The sequence below is a fragment of the Cryptomeria japonica genome, chromosome 6, assembly GCF_030272615.1.
Source record: "Cryptomeria japonica chromosome 6, Sugi_1.0, whole genome shotgun sequence".
NCBI classification, from domain to species: Eukaryota; Viridiplantae; Streptophyta; class Pinopsida; order Cupressales; family Cupressaceae; genus Cryptomeria; species Cryptomeria japonica.
The window spans coordinates 560915667-560938537 of NC_081410.1; the positions used below are offsets into that span (position 1 = coordinate 560915667).

Below are 22871 nucleotides of genomic sequence, written 5' to 3' on the forward strand. Positions count from 1 at the left end.
CGTTAGACGAAGCCGTAGAATTAAGTCTGTCCGAGGTTTAACTACCGAGGAGATGGAACCTAATTTGAGTAGCCTTTTTAACGAGGACATGGGTAATTCCTCTAATCCTCCTAATGATGAAGAAGCTCCCCATGAAATTTCCGTTGAACAACTTTCCAAATTGGATAACCAATTTGACGATTTTCACCAATGGATGTCTCATGAGTATCCCGATAGTCAAGCTCTTCCTTTAATTGAGGGTCTAAAACGCATGCTTCAAAGTGATAAGAATGGAATTGATGTTTTGCGTGGTATTTCACACATTGTGAATTCGAACGTGATGCCTATGAAGAGTTGTGCTGAATCTTTAGGTTATACACAACCTCCTACACAAGTCAATCATTCTATTCCTTTGACCACTCCTATTGCTAGTATACCTACCTTTACATCAAACATCATGGCTACCTCTATACAAGACATTCCTCCTGTGATTACCAGTCATGGGGGCAATCCTCCTTCTTCAATTAATCCTCTTCCTTCATTCAATCCAACTTCTTCGTACATTCCTTCAATGAGTGTTCCTATTACATCTTCACAAATGAACATGATGCAAGGGGGCAATTCATTTAACCATTCCATTCCTCCTTGTAGTGTTCCTCCTATCCAATCATCCCCTATGGTTGACTATCATAGGGTCCCACCACCTTACTCTTTGCCCTCTTTCAATAACATAACACCTCCATCTCAATCTAACACACCTAATATGAATTCTTCGACTGAAGCTACCATTAATAATCTTGCACAAACTGTCTCTTCTTTACAGCAACAAATTGCCTCTATGAATCAATCTAAGTTTAGTGTGCCCACATTTGATGTTGCGAGCCCACTTTCTCTCGATATTGTTCGAGCTATTCCTCCTAAACATGTTGAAATCCCGCATTTGGAGCTCTATAATGGTAAAGGAGATCCTCTAACACATGTTAAGACTTTTCAAACAATATGTACTGATTTTGCTTATGACCAAAGGTTGCTTGCAAAACTGTTTACTAGAACATTAAGAGACAAAGCCCTACAATGGTATTGCTCGTTGCCTTCCTATTCTATTACTTCTTTTGAACAACTTGCAAATGCTTTCATTCAACAATTTCAAAACAATATAAGTCCTAAAGTTACTTTGATTGATTTAATGCATTGTAAACAAGGTGTTAAAGAAAAAGTGACTGATTTCATTGGTAGATATAAGCATTTGTATGCTCAAATTTCTTTTCCAGTGCCTGATAATGATATTCAAAGAATCTTTATTTCTAATTTGCAAAAAGATATTGGAGACAAACTTCTGTTTTCTGAGTTTACTTCTTTCCAACAGTTGTGTGCCACTCTTCACAATTATCAACTGACTGTGAGTCAAATGGAACAATCACATCCTATGACTCCGAGTGATAAGGGTGATAGCAGTCAACAACCATTTGGGAAGTTTAAACCGAACAGAGATTCCATCAAATTCAATGAAAACATCATCAACAACAATGTGAATGCAGCATCAGGTGTGCCTCCTATTTCTAAATTTTTCAGGAAAGAAAGAAAGTATACTCCTTTGAATGAATCATTGCATGATATTATGAATAAGTTATTGGGACAAAATGTGCTTACTCTTCCTCCTGTACGACAAATTGATCCTGCAAAGATTACTTCACCTTATTTTGATCACAAAGCCTTTTGTCATTTTCATCGTCAGCCTGGGCATGATACTGAAAAATGTTTTTCTTTAAAGGGTAAAATTCAAGATTTGATTGATAATAATACTATTTCTGTTTCTGGAGTGAATGATAAAGGCAACACATCTGTAGCTCCTCCTAACCAAAATCTTCAAATTTTTACTGATACATTACCTTCTCATACCTCTCATACCTCTAATGCGATTGAGGCTAATGATTCCTCTTTCTCATCTGATGGTCTTGTGTCTATGACTCTGAATGTGATTAACTTTGTAGAGCAGCAAGAAATCCCTAAAGAACCTTCCATCACATTTGATTCTAGTGAAACCATTAGAGCACCTAATGGTCCTTTATACGTAGTTGCAAAAGTCAAAAATACACCTTGCCGTGGAGTGCTTATTGATCCTTCGTGCATGGTTAATGTTATTACTGAAGAATTTCTTTTTACTTTGCAATTGAATCAAGTAATCTATGACAAAACAGATGTGATTGTGAAACTATTTGATGCATTTTCTTCTCCTGCAATTGGTTCTATTACATTGCCTATTGAAATCCATAACAAATCCCTTGATGTGAACTTTGCTATTATTCCTTCTTCCGAACAATTTCGTGTGAAGCTTGGCTATCCTTGGCTATCTTCCATGAAAGCTATTGCTTCTCCTATTCATAAGTGTTTAAAATTTCCCCATAATGGTGAAGTTGTTACTGTCAATCATAGTCTCTTTAAACCAGCTGAAAGAACCTCTAGTGTTCCTATTGATTACTTTTGGCCTAAACAATTCCAATCTCTTCCTCCGCAAAGTGATCATCTTTTTAAATCTTATCAAAAGTGGAAAACAGATATGATCCTATCTCTAAGTGAACCTAGAACACCTAAACTTGACATTCCTATCATTTTTGAGAAGGAAATTCTTCCTTTGAAAGACAAAACTAATGTCTTTCCCCAAGAAGATTCCCAACCCGTCCCCATGGATGTGACTATGTCTATGCCTAATAAATCTTCTAAGAGTAGATCTATACCTCCTCGTCATGATGGACTTGGTCTTCTCCCTAAACCAAAAATTCCTCCTTTATATGGAGCAGTTCCTCCTCCTTCCTTTTATAGAGAGAAGAGACCTTCTTCTTCTCCTATTATCCAGCCTAAGAGACCACAACCTAAACACCCAAGTGATAAGGATGAGAACATTCCTCCTCCTCTATCTTCTCCACTTCCTACTAAGACTAGACGTAATCGTTCTGCACGCGAACGTCGACGAAAGCGTCGTCTTAGAGCTCAAGCAGCTGCTTCTCAAACTTTGCAATCTCCAAAAACACCTTCAACAAGCATTATTCCATTTTCTCCTCAGCCGGATATTGAGCCTAAATCTCCTAAACATAAGATGCATGATGGTCTTGATCCTGTGCGAGTTAAAGATCCTATTTTTATAAATCTTGATGATGATATAGATGAAAATGTTATTCATGATGAAAATGTTACTCCTCTTGCTTCTGATAGCGAATATGAACTTGTTGATGTTGATAACCATTTATCTAATGAATTTTCTAAAGCACTTATCCTCGCTCCTAGACAAGAACAATGTGGCTTGGAACATGAACATAGCCCTTGTTTGGATCTTGTGATAGCTCCATCTGCTGTGTTGGATGTTCCTCCTCTAGCGTGTTCCCTGCCTTCCCGAAACATTGATCAGCAAGATCGGGGGGGTAGATGACATGCTAGACTAGTTACATTAGCATGGCAGATTCTCTCCCCCTCTCTTTTGTTACTTCTTCTATATGTTATTCTCATTCTTCTATTTGTCGTCCTTAGTGTTGTCTACTTGAGGACGATGCAAAGCATTGAGATCTCTTTTGGTCTCTCTCATGTTGACTCAAAAGACACATGTGTTCCCTTCTTCTAGGTGACCTTCCTTGATTGGGGAATGAAGAACAATTATGCATACATACATATGATATATACATGACTTATCATACAGCATACTGACCCCGAGGAAAGCGAAGTCACCTCGTGCTTTGTGTTTGTGTTTATTATCCTTAGGTTTATCTCATACTTGGGGGCTAAATCTTTGCGATAACGTGCTCCTTTCCCTTCTCATTTCTTATGTGTATCACTACGTTAAAACAATCACCCCCGTTGAGGCGTGTGCGATCGCTTTAACGTAGGGGGGCATACACCCTGTCTATCCTTTCAAAGATACTTGAAAATTTCTTGGCAAACTTAGCTTTGTCTTGAAAATTTTTGGTATTTCTTTTGCATGACTCATAGTGAGGGAACCTTACTACTGACAGTCATGGTTCTCCCTCGTGATCTTCCCTTTTACTTTGTCAATCGAAGTCGTAAGATCCTTAGTCCACTGGGGGCTCGGTGTGTCTTGCCTCCTTGACGTGGTGAAAGTCTTTCAATGTTGTTTCCTTGTACTTTACCGGAAGTATGAGCATACATACTCCCGCTAAAGTGGGGGCTAAATGTAGCGTCCTAAAATTGCGACACTTGCAATTTCGACTGCATTTCGGTCTTCACGATGGCGACGCAACACGCAACCTGAATGGAGACCCCAAAACTTGCTCACGACACTGAAAACTGCATTTTTCAAGCACCATTGGCCTGAACCCCCTTGCACCCCGCTGTCCTGGAGGTGGGACCAGAGCGCCCAGCGCCCTGGTCCCTGGGTCCTATTTTGGGCCCGGTTTCCTAAGTGATATCGGGTCTTTTTGATTGCAATTTGGAAATATACTTCCCTGGTCGGCCTAAGGTCGGGAAAATCAGTCTATCAGCCCTAATTGACAAGTATATAAACTACATTTTCCTCTCTCATTTGGAGGGATGGAAAGTAGATGTGTAAAAAGCGTGGAAACTATACTCAAGCACTCAAGCATTCAAGCATTCAAGCAATTGATCATTCCAAGTCTCCATTCAAGGCTAAGTGTTGCATTCAAGTCAAGGATTCAACCATTGAAGAGGAGATCACTTATTACATGCTACATACTACAACATACAAAATCTAAACCTTTGCACATAAGGATACAAACATCCTTAGAACAAGGTATTAGTACTTGTTTTACATTACAGTCATTTACATTTACAGCTCTTGCTCATTTCTTGGTTAATTCCAAAACCGGGGTTTGACCTAAAGGCAAACCCCTAATCCCTAACCCCCCAATCGTCTTCGCTTTTCTGTGTGTAGGTTGCAGGTACGCGGCTGAGATTGAAGATTTGGAATCCTTGTGCAGAGACGAACCGATCCCACTTCGTTTCGCGGATTTTTCGGAGGACCGTGGCGCCGAGCGCCATCGTCCCGACAACTTTTTCTCAAATTTGCAGGACAGCGCCGTATCGACATTCTACTGCTAATTCCAGGTCCGCAGCTTCATCCTATAACCTAAACTCAGTTTATAAGCGAACCTTTATGACTTTCTATGCATTCTTAGCTTAATTTCCTTAATCAACATTCTTTACAAAAGAGGGTAGCTTTGCTTTCCAAACCCTTGAAATTCATTTAGCATCCAATCTTACATTGTGTGGGATTGAATCTTATGAGTTTCAACCCCTCTTTTGAATGTAAAGTCTTCCCCCTAAGTGAAAACCCTTCGAATCCTAGCGAACCTCCCTTCTCTTTCCTCGGAGTTAGAAGAGGGGAGACCAACTAGGGTTCGACCGCGATTTTCCGCTTTACAGGTGCATGAGTATGTAGCAGAATTCCAACATCTGCTAGTTATGGTTCCAGATATGACAAAGAGGAGACTCATCATCTTCTTTGTAGAGGGACTAACCAAGTCACTCAACGGTTTGCTCAAGGCTTTTGACCCTACAAGATACTATCAGGAGAGCACTAAATTTAGAGGATTCAATGATTAAGCACAAGTCCTACACTAAGGGTGCACCATCAAGACAGCATAAGAAACCCTTTCATAAGGCTTTCCCTCAGCCTTAGATACTACCTCCTAAGCCAAACATGGAAGAGTCTAAGAAAGAGCTTCAATGGAAAAATAATGTGCTTTACTTGTAGAGATCCGTGGGAGCTAGGTTATAGATGCTTGGAAAAGGGACAATCACTACATAGAAGTGATGTCTGAGGAGGATTTAGAGGTAGGAGAATCCAAGCCCGAAGATTTGATGAGGTGGTAAATGACAGCAAAGGAGGAAGAAGCATAGGGATGCACACTTGCCACTCTTTCTGGAGCACCCAATTATCATCCTTTTTGAGTTAGAGTATTACAAGGACATAGAGTCAGTCTTGATTGATAGTGGGGCTATCCACAACTTCATTGTGAGGTTTTGCAAAACTAGGCTGGTGTTAATGTTTTAGCAACACAGAAATCTGAAACAAAATACACAGAATTTATCCTGGGAAAACCCTCCACTTGAGGGTGAAAAACCCAGCCCACTCAAAAATGAACTTTATTATATCTCTGAAAATGAATACAATTGTTGATAGTTTCAGATTACTATCAATCTCAATAAGATAAGTTTGATTCTCCAGAAATCAATCTTGACAATGAAGTCAAATGATACATCTCTTATACATTCTATAAACCTTCATAAGTCTGAAAATTCAGAACATGGAAAACATATAATATATCTGATCTGACAAACTACATACACAATATTCTCAACTTGCTACAGACAAACGAGAGAAGCCAGCAATATATATCTATCCATCTGCCGAAGAAGAAGAGCAATGAATATAAAAAATCGGAATTGCAAGTGAAGAGACACCACGAAGGAAGAAGAAAAGACATCAACAGTTACATCTTCACCGACGGCCATATGGACATGAAGAGTCACCATCAGCCACATAGACATGAAGAGTCACTGGCAGAGAAGTGAAGAGACTCCATGGTGGAGAGGAAGAGTCCCCGATAGGAAAGTGAAAAGACTCCACAGTGGAGAGGAGGAGTTAGATATTATCTTAGATCTCTATCGCAACTATAAATCTTCAACACTCCCTCTTAGCAAGAGAGAGATCTTCAAAATGTCATCACATGACAAGTACACATAGCTGCAACCAAAAGAATGTCAACAAAAAAATCTCATCACAGATTTTCTCAAATAAAAAATGTTATCTCAGCATAACAATATTCACCATAGCTAGTCCTAGAGGGTGAATCAAAAAAACAAAAAATAAAGTCATTAAGTCACACACATGACTTCCACCATGGCTACTCCCAGAGGGTGGAACAAGGGATTTCACCTCGAACTTCTCTCTCAGAGAAGAACTCGTTAACCAAGGGATTTCACCTCGAACTTCTCTCATAGAGAAGAACTCATTAACAAGGGATTTCACCTCGAACTTCTTCCTCACAAAGATGAACTCATTAGTAAGGGCTTTCACCTCAAATTTCTCCATCACAGAGAAAAATGGATTAACCAAATGTTCATGATGATGTGGCTCCCTCTGAAGCTGAAATGTCAGGCTCTCTCTAAAACTGAAATGACAAGCTCCCTCTGAAGCTGAAATGTAAGGCTTCCCCAAGCTCCCTCTGAAGCTGAAATCAGTCTTCTGACCTCTTCATCCAACGTTACTTCTGACGATATGTCAGACTCCCTCTGAAGCATAGGATCTACCTTCAAGCGGTTAGGCTCTATAGAAGGAACCTTGCTCTGATACCATGTTAATGTTTTAGCAACACAGAAATCTGAAACAAAATACACGGAATTTATCCTGGGAAAACCCTCCACTTGAGGGTGAAAAACCCAGCCCACTCAAAAATGAACTTTATTATATCTCTGAAAATGAATACAACTATTGATAGTTTCAGATTACAATCAATCTCAATAAGATAAGTTTGATTCTCCACAAATCAATCTTGACAATGACGTCAAATGATACATCTCTTATACATTCTATAAACCTTCATAAGTCTGAAAATTCAGAACACAGAAAACATATAATATATCCGATCTGACAGACTACATACACAATATTCTCAACTTGCTACAAACAAACGAGAGAAGCCAGCAATATATATCTATCCATCTGCCGAAGAAGAAGAGCAATGAATATAAAGAATCACAATTGCAAGTGAAGAGATACCACGAAGGAAGAAGAAAAGACACCAACAGTTACATCTTCACCAACAGCCACAACTACACCATCAGCCACATAGGCATGAAGAGTCACCGGCAGAGAAGTGAAAAGACTCCATGGTGGAGAGGAAGAGTTGCCGATAGGAAAGTGAAGAGACTCCACGGTGGAGAGGAGGAGTCAGATATTATCTTAGATCTCTATCGCAGCTATAAATCTTCAACAGATGAACTGAGGACTGACAATTTTGAGGGACTCAATGTTATAGTGGCCAATGGATTACTATTCCATGCAACAAAAAGATCCAACATCTTGAGATAACCCTAGGGTGGCATGGAGTGCGAGATGATTTTTATGTGGTTGGCATTGGTTAAACAAATTTGGTTTTGGCCATGCAATGGTTGCATTCACTTGGAAAGTTTATACAAAACTATCTAACAATGGAGTTGAGATTCAAATCCAAATGAAAGGAGATGGTTCTTCATGGCTTATCCAATGGGGCTCCCAAGATTGTTTCATTAAAAAGAATGCAGATGGTTTTTCATAGAGATCAAGTGGCTTGGGCAACAAAGTGTTTGATTACTGATACAGGTTCATCCAAGGATGAGAGATATTACCATGTTGACATCCAATGTATCATGTCCCTTCCGACCTAGCCAACCCCAACACCCTTAATAAATATATATAAATAAGTGCTCTTAAACATTATAGATATGGATATGGATATAGATATATTAACAAATATTCAAAAATAAAATATATTAATATAGATTAAATTTTAAATTTCAAATTGGGCAACAAAATAGATCCTGTGGGCTCAATCCCAAGGAGATATAAAAGTAAGTTTCCATTCTTCATTTGGGCATCTATTTTTTTCTAATTTAACTTTATTGGTTCAAACCCAAGCTTCCACAATTAAGGACAAAACCCCTTAACTGTGACAAAATCCCGAGGTCAGGATGCCAAACCTAATCCACTTCCTTGGCAATTCTACAGATGAATTGCAGCGTGCTGATCAGTTGATTGTTCATTTCAAGTTGTTGTTCAAGAGGTGAGCCAATTTGGGAAAAGAATTTAATGATTCATCATCTGTCTTGGATATAAAGTTAGATATCCCAGCAGTGCCAAGTTGATGACATAGCAAACATACTATGCAAGTAAGGCATTTCCAGCTCTGTGAAGTCACCATTGTAGGTGAAGCAAAAATCAGATCACAATACTTGCTAGTGCCTTCACAAACTAGATCATGATATTTAGACAAGTATCCAGATTACCACATCTAGATCTCTAGATTGGCAGGGCACTGATCATTTCCAAGTCATTGCATTGACAGGGTGCAAGTCAGCAAATACCCAGTTTGTTGTAGCATACTCAGATTGCCAAAAAAAAGGGTGCTGACAAGCAATATTCAGATCTCTGTAGACCAGCAAACATCCAGAGCATTGTAGCATACCCAGATTTCCACACTTAGTTCACCACTTGGACAGGATGTAGCCCTTATTCAAATCACCACGTCAACAGAATAAAGGCTAGCAAATACTTGGTCCACCACAGCATACTCAAATTTGATAAAGACCAATAAATGCCTAGGTTGCCTAGCAAAATACAAAGATATTCTGGCAATCTCACACTATAAATGATTTATTATAGTTTCTCCTAGGGCTGTTGAAATCTACAAAAACCCTAGTTTGGTCTACCAATATGCAGTGAGTGAAGAAGCTAATGCTGCTGCACTGTTTGTAACCTCAAATATGACTGTATACCAGCAATTTCTATTATAGACCATGGCTGCAGTAGTGTCATTACATGTATGTTTTAGACCTAGCAGATTGGGCTAATGCTATAAATCACAATCCTATTGTTTAATGTTTGTTGTGATTGTCTCCCCTCTATTTTGTATCAAAACTCCATAATAGACTGTTGTCAGGGATAAAACACAAACTCTATCACTCCAAATAGCCTTGAGCTATCACACAATCCATCTTGGATAAGCATAGTAAAGTGTTCAGCAACATTCCTTCGGGATTGCCACCAGATAGAGAATTTTAGCATGTGATTGAGCTGGAAGGAGCAAAACTGGTCGTCACTAAACCTTATCATCACCCTAGGAGGCACAAGGAGGAGATTGAGAAGATGATTAAGGAGTTGTTGGATATGGAACACATACAACTTGGTTATAGCCCATTTGCTTGTTCAGTGGTGTTGGTCAAAAAAAAGGATGGTGCTAAGAAGACAATGAAAAACCACTACTCCATTCCCAAGATCGATGAGTTGATAGATGAGCTTCACAATGTGGTGTTCCAAGATCAATTTATGATCAAGGTATCATCAAATAAGGGTTAGAGGAGAGAATGTGCATAAAACAGCTTTAAGGTGTCATTATGGGCATTATGAGTTCTTGGTCATGCCATTTGGGTTGACTAACACACTTGCCACATTTCAATCATACATGAACCAGGTATTTATTTTACAATTGAGGAAATTTGTACTAGTCTTCTTTGATGACATCTTTATTTATAGCAAGATATGGGAGGATCAATTTGATGCACATAGATGAGGTGCTTCGTATTCTAGAGCAGCAGTCATTCTTTGCAAAGGCTTCAAAATGTGAGTTTGATTGGACCAAGATAATTTCTAAGGCATAAGATTACTTTCCAAGGAGTTAGCATGGGTGATGATAAGATTAAGGCAATCGTGGATTGGCCTCCACCTAGGAACATAACACACTTGAGAAGGTTTTTTGGTCTATGCAACTATTATAGGAGGTTTGTAAAAGGGTTTTCACAACTAGCAGCCTCATTGACAGATTTGACAAAGAATTCTCTTGAAGTGATTCAACACAAAGAGCTTTTGGTAAGTTCAAGGAGGTAATGAGTTCGTGTCCTATTTTACCTATTCCAGATTTTTCACTTCCTTTTGTTTTAGAATGTGTAATTTCCCCAAGTTTTAGTGACAATTAATCGAATTAATTTTTATTAAGTTGTCAGAAAAATAAAAGAAATATTCAAAAAGATGACTTAACATTAATTAATTTAATTAAATAATAAAAAAAAATTATTATTGGTCACTTTATTAAATAAAGTTCTCCAAAATATGATTTACATTTAGGTCGACCTATTATTCTAGATGCTTCTTGGAGTCCTTTATAAGGAGGCTGAATGGATGAAGGAAGGCATGTTTTGTTATGATGAATTTGTTTGATGCTTTGCATTAGCTAATCACTAAGGACAGAAACCTTCAATGATCATAAGGGCTGGACGAAAACCTAGTTCTTCAAAGGGGTGGACTCATGACGGAGTCTACATCTATGCCAAATTTGTGAAGTCTCCTGTGGAGACAAATTTGCAGTAATAAGGGTATCCAAACCTGAGGTTATTTTTTATCTATTTGAGAAATAAGAAAATTTTATTCATTCTGAATAATATCTATCAATAGTGACGAATTGATAATGTGGATCCAAGATTGATTTATATCATTATTGTAAGCCGTGAGTTTTAATTATCTGGCCACACTCTAATGTTTAAGGTATCCATATTGTGAAAAAGGTTGAATATTCTCACTTCATATAATTGTCGTAGCTTGTATGTGCGATTGAGAATATTTGGCAAATAATAATGAAGTCGTGGCTTAAATGTATATTGCAGGAGTTATTAAAAGAAGGCCATTTCAATAAGGAGATTTTGGGCTTCAAAAATTTGATGGAAATATTATTTCTAAGCGCCACATTAGAGGAAACATTGAGATTCCATGTTATAATTTTTTTGAAATATCGATCTGGAGGAATTAAGGTACCAGCTGAGTATTTATGTGTTTGCCCTGGCAAGTGTGACATCCATCATCAATTTCAGCAATTGCAGAAGCTTAGTATTGGTATAAGTTTGAAAATGATTGTCGTGTGAGGATCTTCTCCCTGTTGTTGGGTTATTATTGTGGCTTAGGGAGACTCTCATCCTGGTGCATAGTGGAGAAATTCTTGAAATCATGAGGCTCCTTTCCTAAGGTGCAGTGATCTGTTCTTTCTTGTGCAAGCTTCTTTCCTATTCAGTTCATAGGCTTTGGCATTGGAAGTTTGTGCCTTCCAACGCAAACTCCTATTCCTAATTGCAACCAACCATAGTGGTTGTCGAAGAGACAGAGTGTTGTGGTGGAACGCAGAGTCCAATTCAGGGGCATCTATAGGTTGCGCGTCTGCATCAAACATTTCTAGATTCAAGGAGCTGAAGCAAGCAGTCTTTATGAGCGACTATATTGTATGGTTCTGGATATTGTCAATAATCTTGGTTTGCACAATTCTGATTAATTGCTACCTTTGTTTGTGTTGATGTATTTGAATCACTGATGATGTATTGTTGTTGAGACAAACGCATATGGTACTTGAAGTACTGTTGTGATGTCTTCACACATCGCCCCATTGCAAATGGGGACCCCCACTTTTCGCTTTTTAGAGTAGAAGTTTTGCCTAGTTTCCTAGTGTTTGCCTTTGCTTATGATAGGGCTTTTAAATTTTGAATAGGATCATGTGTTTAAAATGTCAAAATGTTAGAGTGATCCTGAATTTTGCCTAAGTCTAGGGGTTGCCTTAGGGTTTTGATTTATTCTTGCTAAGTATTGAGTTTTAATTTTGCCTTGACATTTGAGCGTAAATATGTCTAAATGTGTATAAGTCGGTGATATTTTTGTGCCTAAGCGTCAAGAGGTCCTTTAGGGGTTATTTTCTTGCTCCTAGGAGGTTATTCAAGTCAAATTTGCACTTTATTCCGATGAAATCCCTATATTCTCGCTCAAATTTTGGTAAATTCGCCTAAGTCCATATGAGTTTTATTGAGTTTCGAGGTTTCCCAATGGTTTTGAGTAGAAAAATCATCATATTTTGGATGAAAATCCATATTCTAAGGGTCAAAAGGTCAAACTTTCAAACTAGAGGTTCTTTTCCCCTCATATTCCTGACTACCCATGATAATCCCCACTCAAAATCTAGACTAGACATGGATTTCCCTTGGAATCCAGACATGCCCTATTCTTCCCCCATTCAAAATCCAGAATTTTCCACTAGGATGATTAAATTTTGTCAAGATTTTCCACCAGGATGATTAAATTTTGTCAAGTGTTGGGATTTTTCTTGACTACCTTCGAATTTCCCCTAGGGAGTGTGGATGAAGTTGCAGCTAACTTAAGTGAGGATTCCTGATGACAATCGATTTTCCACAAGTGCAAATTGAAGATTTTTAAGTCCAGATAACTATCCAGACAGGGGTCGATTTTCCCCCAAAGACATTTTCAACGACTTTTAATAAGTTTTCATTGGGATTTTTATCCCAACATGGGGCGATTTTCCCCCAAGGGTCAATTTTGATCTAGATTTTAAAATAGTTTAAATAAATTGACCCAAAATTAATTGTTTTTACAAGTGTTGACGATTATTTAATAATAAAAAACAATTATTTAATGATTTACAATGATCATTTAATAATTAATTATTTTCCTAATGCAAATTGATTTTCCCAGGCAAGTATAAAAGGCAAAGTTTTATCCCACATTGCTTATGTGGTGAAGTTTCAAGGTGAAAATGTGTTTAAGTATGTCTGCACAGCATTAAAATAACATTATAAGTTGTTGATGTGAAAATTAGGTGGTTGATTGAAGGCAAGTTAGAGGTTTCCCAGCTAGGCGATTTTACTTAAGTGTCCATTGGACATCATTTTTGTGAGCTGGAGTTGCAGATTTAAAGCATTTGTTTGCCCAAACAGACCTGGGCGCCATGTTTGGAGACCATTACAGCAAGCTTGGGGGGTAATTACATGCCTTGGGCAATTTCTAAGAAGTGGCGCCATGGCTGAAGTTGGGCGATTTTATTTGGGAGGCTAATTCCTCCATATCTTGATGAATTTTGGTGATATTTTTGAGTGTTAAGGGGCTGCCATTATTTTCAAACCTTGTTGGGAGTGATTTGACCTCCATTGTTGCCTGGAAACTTCATTTTCAGAATTATTTCTTCACTTCTAGCCACTTCATACCTAAGCGATTTCATTGGGAAGCCATTTCGGAGTGATTTGGAAGCACTTTCTGAGTACACCATTGCTGATGTAAAGTCTGAAACCTCATTTTCAGGTTGTCTTCAAACTTATCCATCATTTCCAGCCATCTCTCCATTTGGAAAATTTTACTTGGGCGTCATTTCTTATGAGTTTTTTGGGCATTTGGTGGAGCTTCCATTGCTGATCTAAGTCTGAAACTCCACTTTCAGATTTGTCTACTTTCAGATTTGTCTTCAAACTTAGATATTCATTACCAGCCCTTTGTTTGTGCCCAGATTTGACAAACTTCACTTTGGGAAGGTGAAATCCATCAAATACAGGTGTTAGCTTCGACTGAGACAAGTTTAAATGACTAATTTATTGAAGTTGCAAGTTGTCTTCAGACGTTGGGCAGCCATTGTTGGACCTTGGAAGGGTGTCTTTAGACTTTAAGAACTAAAAATCAGACTTTTCCACACCTTTTTCCAAGCATTTTCAACATTGTGGTATACTTCCGGACTCCATTTTTGACATTACCAGGTTGTCTTCAGACTGAAACTTCGTTTCCAGCCACATAGTTGTGCCCAAATGTGACCATTTCTGAGTTTTGAAGGTCAAAATAATTCAAATGCAAGCATGTGACATGGCTGTGACCACTTCCAGCCATTGATATTCATCATTTCCAGAGTGTCTTCAGACTTTTTGGAGCCATTTTCAGACTTTTAAAGGGTGTATTCAGACTTAAGAATCAGAAAATCAGACTTTGGTACACCATTTTCTGAATATTTTCAGACATTGGAGGGCGTATTTAGACTTATTTCTCAGAAAATCAGACTTTTATTACAACTTTGATATAAAAATAAGTCACTTTATGAGTGTTTTCAGACCTCCAAGTGATATTTTCAGACCTCCAAGTGATATTTTCAGACCTTGACATTCATTTTCGGGCACCAAATCATACATTTTCTAAGTTTACAAGGGTGTCTTCAGACTAATTTATTACAATCAGACTTATCCTAAGTCTGAAGTTGGGCTTTTTTGAGGAGAATTTTCTAGATTTCAATCCGGACCTTCATATTTTCCAGAATTGGTGTTACAATTTTCTAAGATTACCTATCACATGTTGGGACAAATATCAGGAACAAAGTCCCTATGAGGTTCTAATTTCCACTCCATCGTATGATGATGAAATCAACACAATATTTTCAAGGACAATGAGTACGGATGAGGGTCGGATTTCCACTAAAGGTCGGAATCACAAAGGAAGGAAGTTGTCCAAATAGGCATCCAATTTCCACCAAGTGAAGAAATGAACAAGGATAATACTGATGTTTTGAGGACTGATCAATCCATATGCGGATGGATTTCCCACCAAGGTTGAAGTTAAGTTTATCATACTGGTGTTTGATTCAATAATTTCAATGTTTATTTGTTTTGCAGGATTGTTACAAGGAAAGGAAGCATTATGATCAAAGCTTGAGGTGAACTTAGATGCACACGATTGCGGATGAAGAAGATCAATACTTCAAAGATTGGATGAGGATTTCCAGACGGGATTTCCAAAGGCAAAGATGAGGACTAGATCAAACATGAAGAGAAAACTTCACCTTGATGATAAACAGAAGAAGGAAAGCAAGTTCAAGACATGAGCACAAAAGGATTCCACATTATGAAATCAGGAACTACATCATATCAAAGAGCGCCAAGGAAGGAAATATTTCAAGATTCCAAGATTGGGAAAATTTTCCGAACATAAGGAAGGAACAATTCATGGAATTCTTTAACATAAGGATGGAATGCAAGGTATCATAAGGAATTCCAAACATTATGAAGAAGAGGAATGTTAAGGCAAATTGATTAAGTGTACAAGGCAAGCTGAGGTGGCATCCTAGTCACCATTCGTCCAATCAAAGGGTACCAAGTCAACATTCTTTCAAGGAGGGAATAAGTGACATGTGGCGCTACACCAAATATCATTTATCTTACTTACCTCCGTTTCTAATTAGCCAATGTAATGGTGGTTGTAACAAACCCTAATTAGGGTTTTATCTTGTAGTCTTGGCCCTTGATTTAGTTTTAATCTTGGCCATCCATTTTGTATGAGACTCTATATATACCTCATTGCCTCTCATTTGTAAGCGAGAGATTTTGTAGAATTGTTGGTATATGCTGTAGCTTTTGAATATAAATCATTGTTCGACTTGATGGTGATTTTGTTTTTCAAGTGTTGTTTTGCATTCAAGGTTCTCAATTCCTCCAAGTTAGATTAAAATTTGTTTTCAATATTTGTTAGATTGAATGAAAGAATTGTTGAGTATATTTATGTGGAATCTATTAATCCATACCACTAGCCTCTTGCTGATTGTAAGTGTGCCTTGCGTGGTCAACTGGAAATTTATGCAAACTTAACTTCGATTATTACATATCCATTGTTATGCATCAACTTGGATGGTCTCAATGCTTGATGGTAATAGTTTGAAAATCTATGAAGTATACCTTAGATGATTGCACTAAGCTTGTGTCAAGATCTGTTCGATTTGATGGTGAGACCTTGCCTAGTTTGAGTCCACTAAATTTGTTCATCATTTCCTACATTCCTAGGCTTAGAATAGATTTCTTGAACCCTATTCCTTCTACCTTTTATTTTTTTAAAGTCTTGTTATAATTGAATCAAGAACTTCAATGCAAAATCCTAAGTCATCGGCATATCTATCCTGATCCACGATAGGATTGAGCATTCATGTACAACGTAAGTCCCCTTGTGATTCCAATATCACATCAAACCACTGAACTTATCCACACGTCAAGACCTGACATTTTGTAACCTTGGAGTTGTCTCATTTGATCGCGAAGCATAGCATATGAGAGACTTTGTTCAAGAGAGAATAAGATACCTTGGTATTTTATTCTGTGTTTGCATGTGCATAAAACACACATCAACAAGTACTTACTTTCCAATACATGCGTCTCTCTATTCCTGTTTTTATATTAAAAACCTCTATGCTGGAATACCAAGCCTGTGATCTAATATATGCACAGCAATAAAGTGGAGTCTGGAAATTGAATTAAGTATTGTTAAAATTAGAGGTAGGTATTGCAGGGACATTACAGAATGTGATGCTTCAAGAGAGGGAATTGGAGGAATTTTAATGCAAAACAAGCATTCCATAACATTTGACAGTAGGAAGCTCTTGAAATCAGGTACTTATTAATATTTATATTAGTGGCTTGCCACTTTTTTTTTTTTTTTTAAAACATTTGAGAGTAGGAAGCTCAACAAGGAGGAATTTATCTATCTATGAAAGGAGATGCTTGCCATCATGCATGCACTAGCAAATTTCAGGGAATACTTGGTTTGTGGCAAATTTGTGGTGAAAATAGATTACGATAGTTCAAATTTCCTCCTCAATCAAAATGATTTGAATTTGTTAAACAAGATAAGTGGGTAAGTAAACTATAAGCCTGTGATTTTGACATTGGGTATGTTAAAGGAAAGAATAATGTTGTGGTTGATGCGTTATCTAAGAAGCTTTATTTGTGTTCCATGACAAAGAGTTAAGCTGATTGGAAGATTTCTATAAATAGTTGAATATGCCAAGAACACATTTGTTATTGATATTTTGGATGGCAAGCTACAAGATGATAGGTACAAAATGGTTGATGAGCTCATCCTCTATAAGGACCAAGTAAATCTTATCCCAAAATCAAAGATGATGAAGAAAATCTTGAGGACATGTCATGACACACCACTGGTTGGTCATCCATGCCCATTTCAAAATCAGAAATGGGAAAGCATTTCCATGGATTTTATCATAGACCTCCAAAAAATAAGAGGTAAGGATTGCATCTTTTTGGTAGTGGATAGACTCAACAAATATGCTCACTTTTATGCTATATCTTCAAAATGTAAGGCTCCACAAGTGGATGATTTGTCTTTTAGAGAGGTACTTAGACTTCATGGGCTGCCAAGGAATGTTGTGAATGATATGGACAGCAAGTTCATTAGTTTGTTTTGGCAAGAACGCTTTCCATTGAAAGGTACAGAATTGATTCCAAGCACTAGTTATCACCCTAAAATAGATAGGAAAATAGAGATTGTGAACAAATAGGTAGAAGGGTATTTAAGTAATTATGTCACAGAACAACAAATAGCATAGATTAAGTGGCTCCACCTTGGGGAGTATTGCTACAATTCCACAAATCATATGTTTATTAGCAAGACTCTCTTCAAGGCACTCTCCAATTATGATGCATTTTCATTCATGGATTTGATTCTTTCAAATAATACAGTATCAAAAGCAAGGGATTTGGTACAGCAAATTTAAATATTTTGAGTGCACTCAAGGAGAACCTATAGCAGGCCTAAAATCAGCAAAAGATATATGTTGTTATATGCTGATCACCATCAATTAGAGAGAACTTTTGAGATAGGAGAAATGGCCTTTTTCAAGTTACAGCCTCATAGGCAATCTTTCCTCAAGGGGAGTGGTGTGAAAAAACTTAAGCCATGATTTTAATGACCTTACAAGATCATAAGGAGGGTAGGTGAGGTTGCATATGAGCTGGAACTTCCATTAAACAACAGGATTCACAATGTTTTTAATCTGTCCTGCCTTACAAAGACTCTTGGACAGCAGGCCACACCATTTTTAGAGTTGCCACCACTTAATGATGAAAGAAAATTGAATTTGGAGCTCGAAAATATCATTGACAAGAGGGAGAAGAGCTAAATGAGGCCATTCCAGAGTACTTGATGAAATGAGAGAATCTACCAGTTTAGAATGCTACATGGAAAGGAGTAGATTTTTTTACCATCCATATCTAAAATTGTTAGACGGCAAGAAATTTGAGGAAGGACTGTCATGTCCTCTCTCGTTGGCTGGCCTAGTCACTTCTAATTTTGAATTATCAAAAGTGTTTATAAACACTAAATAAATAAAATAAAAATATATATAATAACAATAAATAAACAATACATAAAATTAACTTTGCCTCCAAGTTTTTGGGCCCATGCACCCTATGACAAGGAAAGTATAACAGAAATTGAGATTTCTTTTGGGCACTCACTAGACATTTGTGTGATCTTTTTCCAAATGTCAAATTTTATGCCAGCAAGGACAAAAACCCTTAAATATGACTGAGACGTTAAGACAAAAACCAGTCCTCTTGCTTTGGTAGTTATTGACCAAGTTTGCATAGAACTAAATTTGTAAGGTTGTCATCTCTACAAGTCTAGCAGGGCAGATTCCAAGCAAACTGAGGGCACAGTCCTTTTCCTGAGTTTGGTGGTAATTCCAAGGCAATTGAAGGTGAACTGGGCAAAGAGACTTGGCACAGCACCCTGTTGACATCAGCAACTGCCTCCTGTGTATCATTACCAGTGGGTTTGCAACTGATCTGAGTGGAACAAGAGAGGGAACTAGGGCTGCACAGCACATAGTCTGATCTGCAACCAGCTGGAGTATGTTTGGAAGGGGTGACTAGGGCAGAAAGGATCTAAAACAACTGCAACAGTGGTCGTTGCCATCAAAGCTAGGGCATCAGAGAGAATTTTCCATCACATTTAAGATCGGGAGTGAAGATTCCTCTGAAACAATCACTTGTCCACACCCTCCAACACCAATTCGCGCCCAGATCTAAGCTGTTGTGAATGACAGTCATTTTCAGCAGGGTTGTAGATTGTATAGCAGACAGCTATCTCATAATCCACAGATAATCACGCCCAGATCTGATCTTAAGGGGGGTTCTTAAAGGTTACTATGACTGTCAAACATCTTCTATACCAGTTATCTTCATGTGAATTGTAAGTTAAATCTGAGACAATAACATTTTCCGTTTCTTTGTCAGATCTGATATAAAAGAAAATGACAATGATATGAAGGTGCATTTTCTGTATGAGACAAGGATCTGTTGAAAGCAGTGGATGAATAAGTGATAGTTTCTAGTTGATGAGTATAAGTAGCAGTGTGTGATGTTCCTCTATATTTCAGTGAAAGCCTAACAATCTACAGGAATAATTAGTTAAAAAAAGGAGAAAGTAATACACAGGTGAAGGAAAGTCAGATAAGGGATAGTGCAGCTATGTTGCAATCCTAAATTTCTAAATAAACTCAAAAGGGAAGAAATAACTTCTACAGTCACTACTATAAGCACGTCCAGCAGAAACTTGCATGGAAACGGAATGAAATTACAATGAAAAGTGTCCTGAGAGAATAAGAGAAGTGTTATGGTATACCTTGAATTTTTATCCAATTGGTTTCCTCTTGATTGGAAGCAGTTAGAAATTGACATTATACATTTAACTTATTAGTTCATAAATAAACTATGCTAATGTTGGATGACACCATTTTATCGACCTTCAAAATAATGAAATTAAGCTAGAAATAAGTATTAAGTCATGCATTTACAATATGAATCAGATAGTCATGGTGGCGTGAGACAACAGTGGACATCTTTTGTTCACAATGGCTGAAGTATTTACTCAATAAAATAAAAATTCTAGCTAGAGGAATAAACGAATATCTACATCTGCATGTGGTATCTGAAAAGAGGGTAAAGCTATATGAGCAAATGACAAATAAAGAGCCCTCGCCCTCCACATCAGCAACATGTATAAGTTTATAACGAGAATGTACATGGGTCATGGCAAGTAATTTAGTAGTCACATGTTTCAATTCTGCATATCCACATTTCTTTATCACTGTCTCAAGGCTAATTTGAGAAACTTCAAGATTCTCACTCATCCTGCATCTGATCTAAACTTCACATTGCTCGGCATCCAAATTTGCTGAAATGACTTACATTGCCATTAAGCCATCTATCATCCTCAAAACCACATCTCAGTTTCTCATCTTTCCCAATCAAATCTGAGGGAGAGACAAACGTTTTCCCCCAAGATGGAGTTCCATCTTCATAAGCATTGTGGGTAAGTCTCTGAACATCAGAGCCATCAATATTGGACATAAATATTTCCCCATATGGTCCAAATTGGTAGGGCACTGAAATGGGCTCTGCCGAAACCCCTGCATAGTCCGAAGTAAAAATTAAGCTTTTTGAATCTGGACTGAACCAGGGATGGTTTACCCTTCCAAATGTACTACTGTTAAGAACTTTTTGCAGACCAGTCCCATTTGGATGGATTAAGTAAAGAGCAAAGCTACCACTTCCAGGATTATCTCTATCAGAAGAGAAAGCAATCCAATTTCCATCAGGCGACCAGTTACACATGGTGTCAGTCCAGGGCCCATTCGTTAACCTCCAAATGTGTCCTCTTTCACCTTGCTCCTGATCCATGATGTAAAGGTTCTTGTATCCAGAGCGACCTGACCTAAAAACCAAAAAATTTCCATCTGGTGAAGGAGACGGGAAAGCATTATTTCCTTGACTTGTCAGTTTCCTGTATGGAGGATTAGGATCATTTTTCCCTCTAGAAATCATGTAACTTACATTGAGGGCAATGATATCAACTTTGGTGCTTAAGGAGGCAAAATCAGGGCCATGGCTTGTGTAGATGATACCATTTTTCTTCCAATCCCATGCCAATCCAAATACCAAACCCGAGAACACCTTGTGCGTCTTAGATCCATCTAGCCTCGTCACATAGATAGCATCACCCTCCATGGATATATAGGCAACCATTGATCCATCTGGGGAAAACGAAGGAAATTCCCCATCTATTCTAAAGAGGGAAATCTCAAGCAAAGGAGACTTTACATACTCAATCACGGGAACTCTCAAAGAATCCACATCTTCACTAGACACTGAAGCATTCCCTCTACATTTATGATATCCAATCCTATGAGAATCGTAAGAAACAAATGGATTAAAATGATAAGATTGTGGTGAGATACCACGTGTAATTTCAACAAGTGAATTGGAGGTAAGGTTGTAAATTTCAATATGCCTGTACTCAGTTCCCGGCTTATGTGTGGCTACTGCAACCCATTCCTCAGAAAGGGAACAAGCAGGCGTAAAGGCATGAAGACCGGTTGGTGTTATTCTGTCTACAGTTACATGACCTTGAGACAACTTATTCAGGGGAGCAGAAAATGAAGCCCTATAAATGCTCCACCAGCCATCATCAGATTTTCTGTGGAAAAAGATAGTATGGTCATCAGCCCAAGAAGGCCACCCACCATTCCTTATTGCCAATTGGCGATTTGAGCCATCAGTAACGTTGAAAAGATAAAGGTCTGTTTGCAGATCCTCAGTTTGACCATGCCACCCAATATGTCCAAATGAAGCCACCATTATCCATTCTCCTGAAGGGGACAAACTGGGGCTCAAGTCAACTAACCCATCAGGAGTCAGCCTTATGGTTTCCCCTGTATTGAGGTCAGTTGAATAAACTGCAGCCCAACTCTGCCTTGGCACTCCAGAGGGCTGGTGCGTGGAAACATAGATAATTCTAGTATCCACAATGATAGGTCTATCTTTCATAGATACACTATCATCCAAATTTACGCCATCCTTTACAAAATTCAGTGGCACCCATTCCTGCGATATCGTTGTATCTAATGCCTCTCTTCTGTTAAAATTACTAAACCCAAAAATAGACTCCATTGATTTGGAAGAATATAAGGACAGATTTTTAGAGTAGAAATTGAAAAAGATTTGGGCCAGTCCATACCTTTCCGTAATATAGGCCAAAACTTGATCAGCTTGATTCTCTGGCATACCCACTTTGTTCATTAGTGCCTCAATTGCAGAGTGTCCAAGGAAGTTGCCATTATAATTCACTGAAATCCCATCTGTAAGAAGGTCCTCTTTGGGACTTGAAGAAGTAATGTTAAGGGCATAGATGTCAAATGCATATTGTGCACGCCCAGCAGTAGAAAAGGCAATACTTCCTGCTATGGTTCTTTCATAAGAACCTGCTGCTGCAATCGCCGTTATGTACAGAAGCAGAACAACTATAATACAAGGGTAGATTTCAGACTGGTTCATCTTCAAGGGTACCTCTAAATTTGAAGGAGACTTCAGTACATATATTTTTTCTCCAGTTAAAATAGATAGCCTTCCATAGCCTAAGATCAATTAGTTTTGATGAATTTAACAGTACTGGCCGAGGTAAATATTGTAAACGTTTTTCTGGTTAACGATAGCGACATCGTTGGTTTAGGCCTGGGATTTGATGGTAT

The 22871-nt window shown here is 38.0% G+C and overlaps 1 protein-coding gene across 1 annotated transcript; it reads right to left on the bottom strand.

Moving 5' to 3' along the window:
• Positions 1–20077: 20077 nt before the first annotated feature.
• Positions 20078–22871, bottom strand: LOC131079309 (uncharacterized). The gene has a single exon (XM_058017225.2). The coding sequence runs from the start codon at positions 22675–22677 to the stop codon at positions 20494–20496; it is 2184 nt and encodes a 727-aa protein (XP_057873208.2). The 5' UTR covers positions 22678–22871; the 3' UTR covers positions 20078–20493.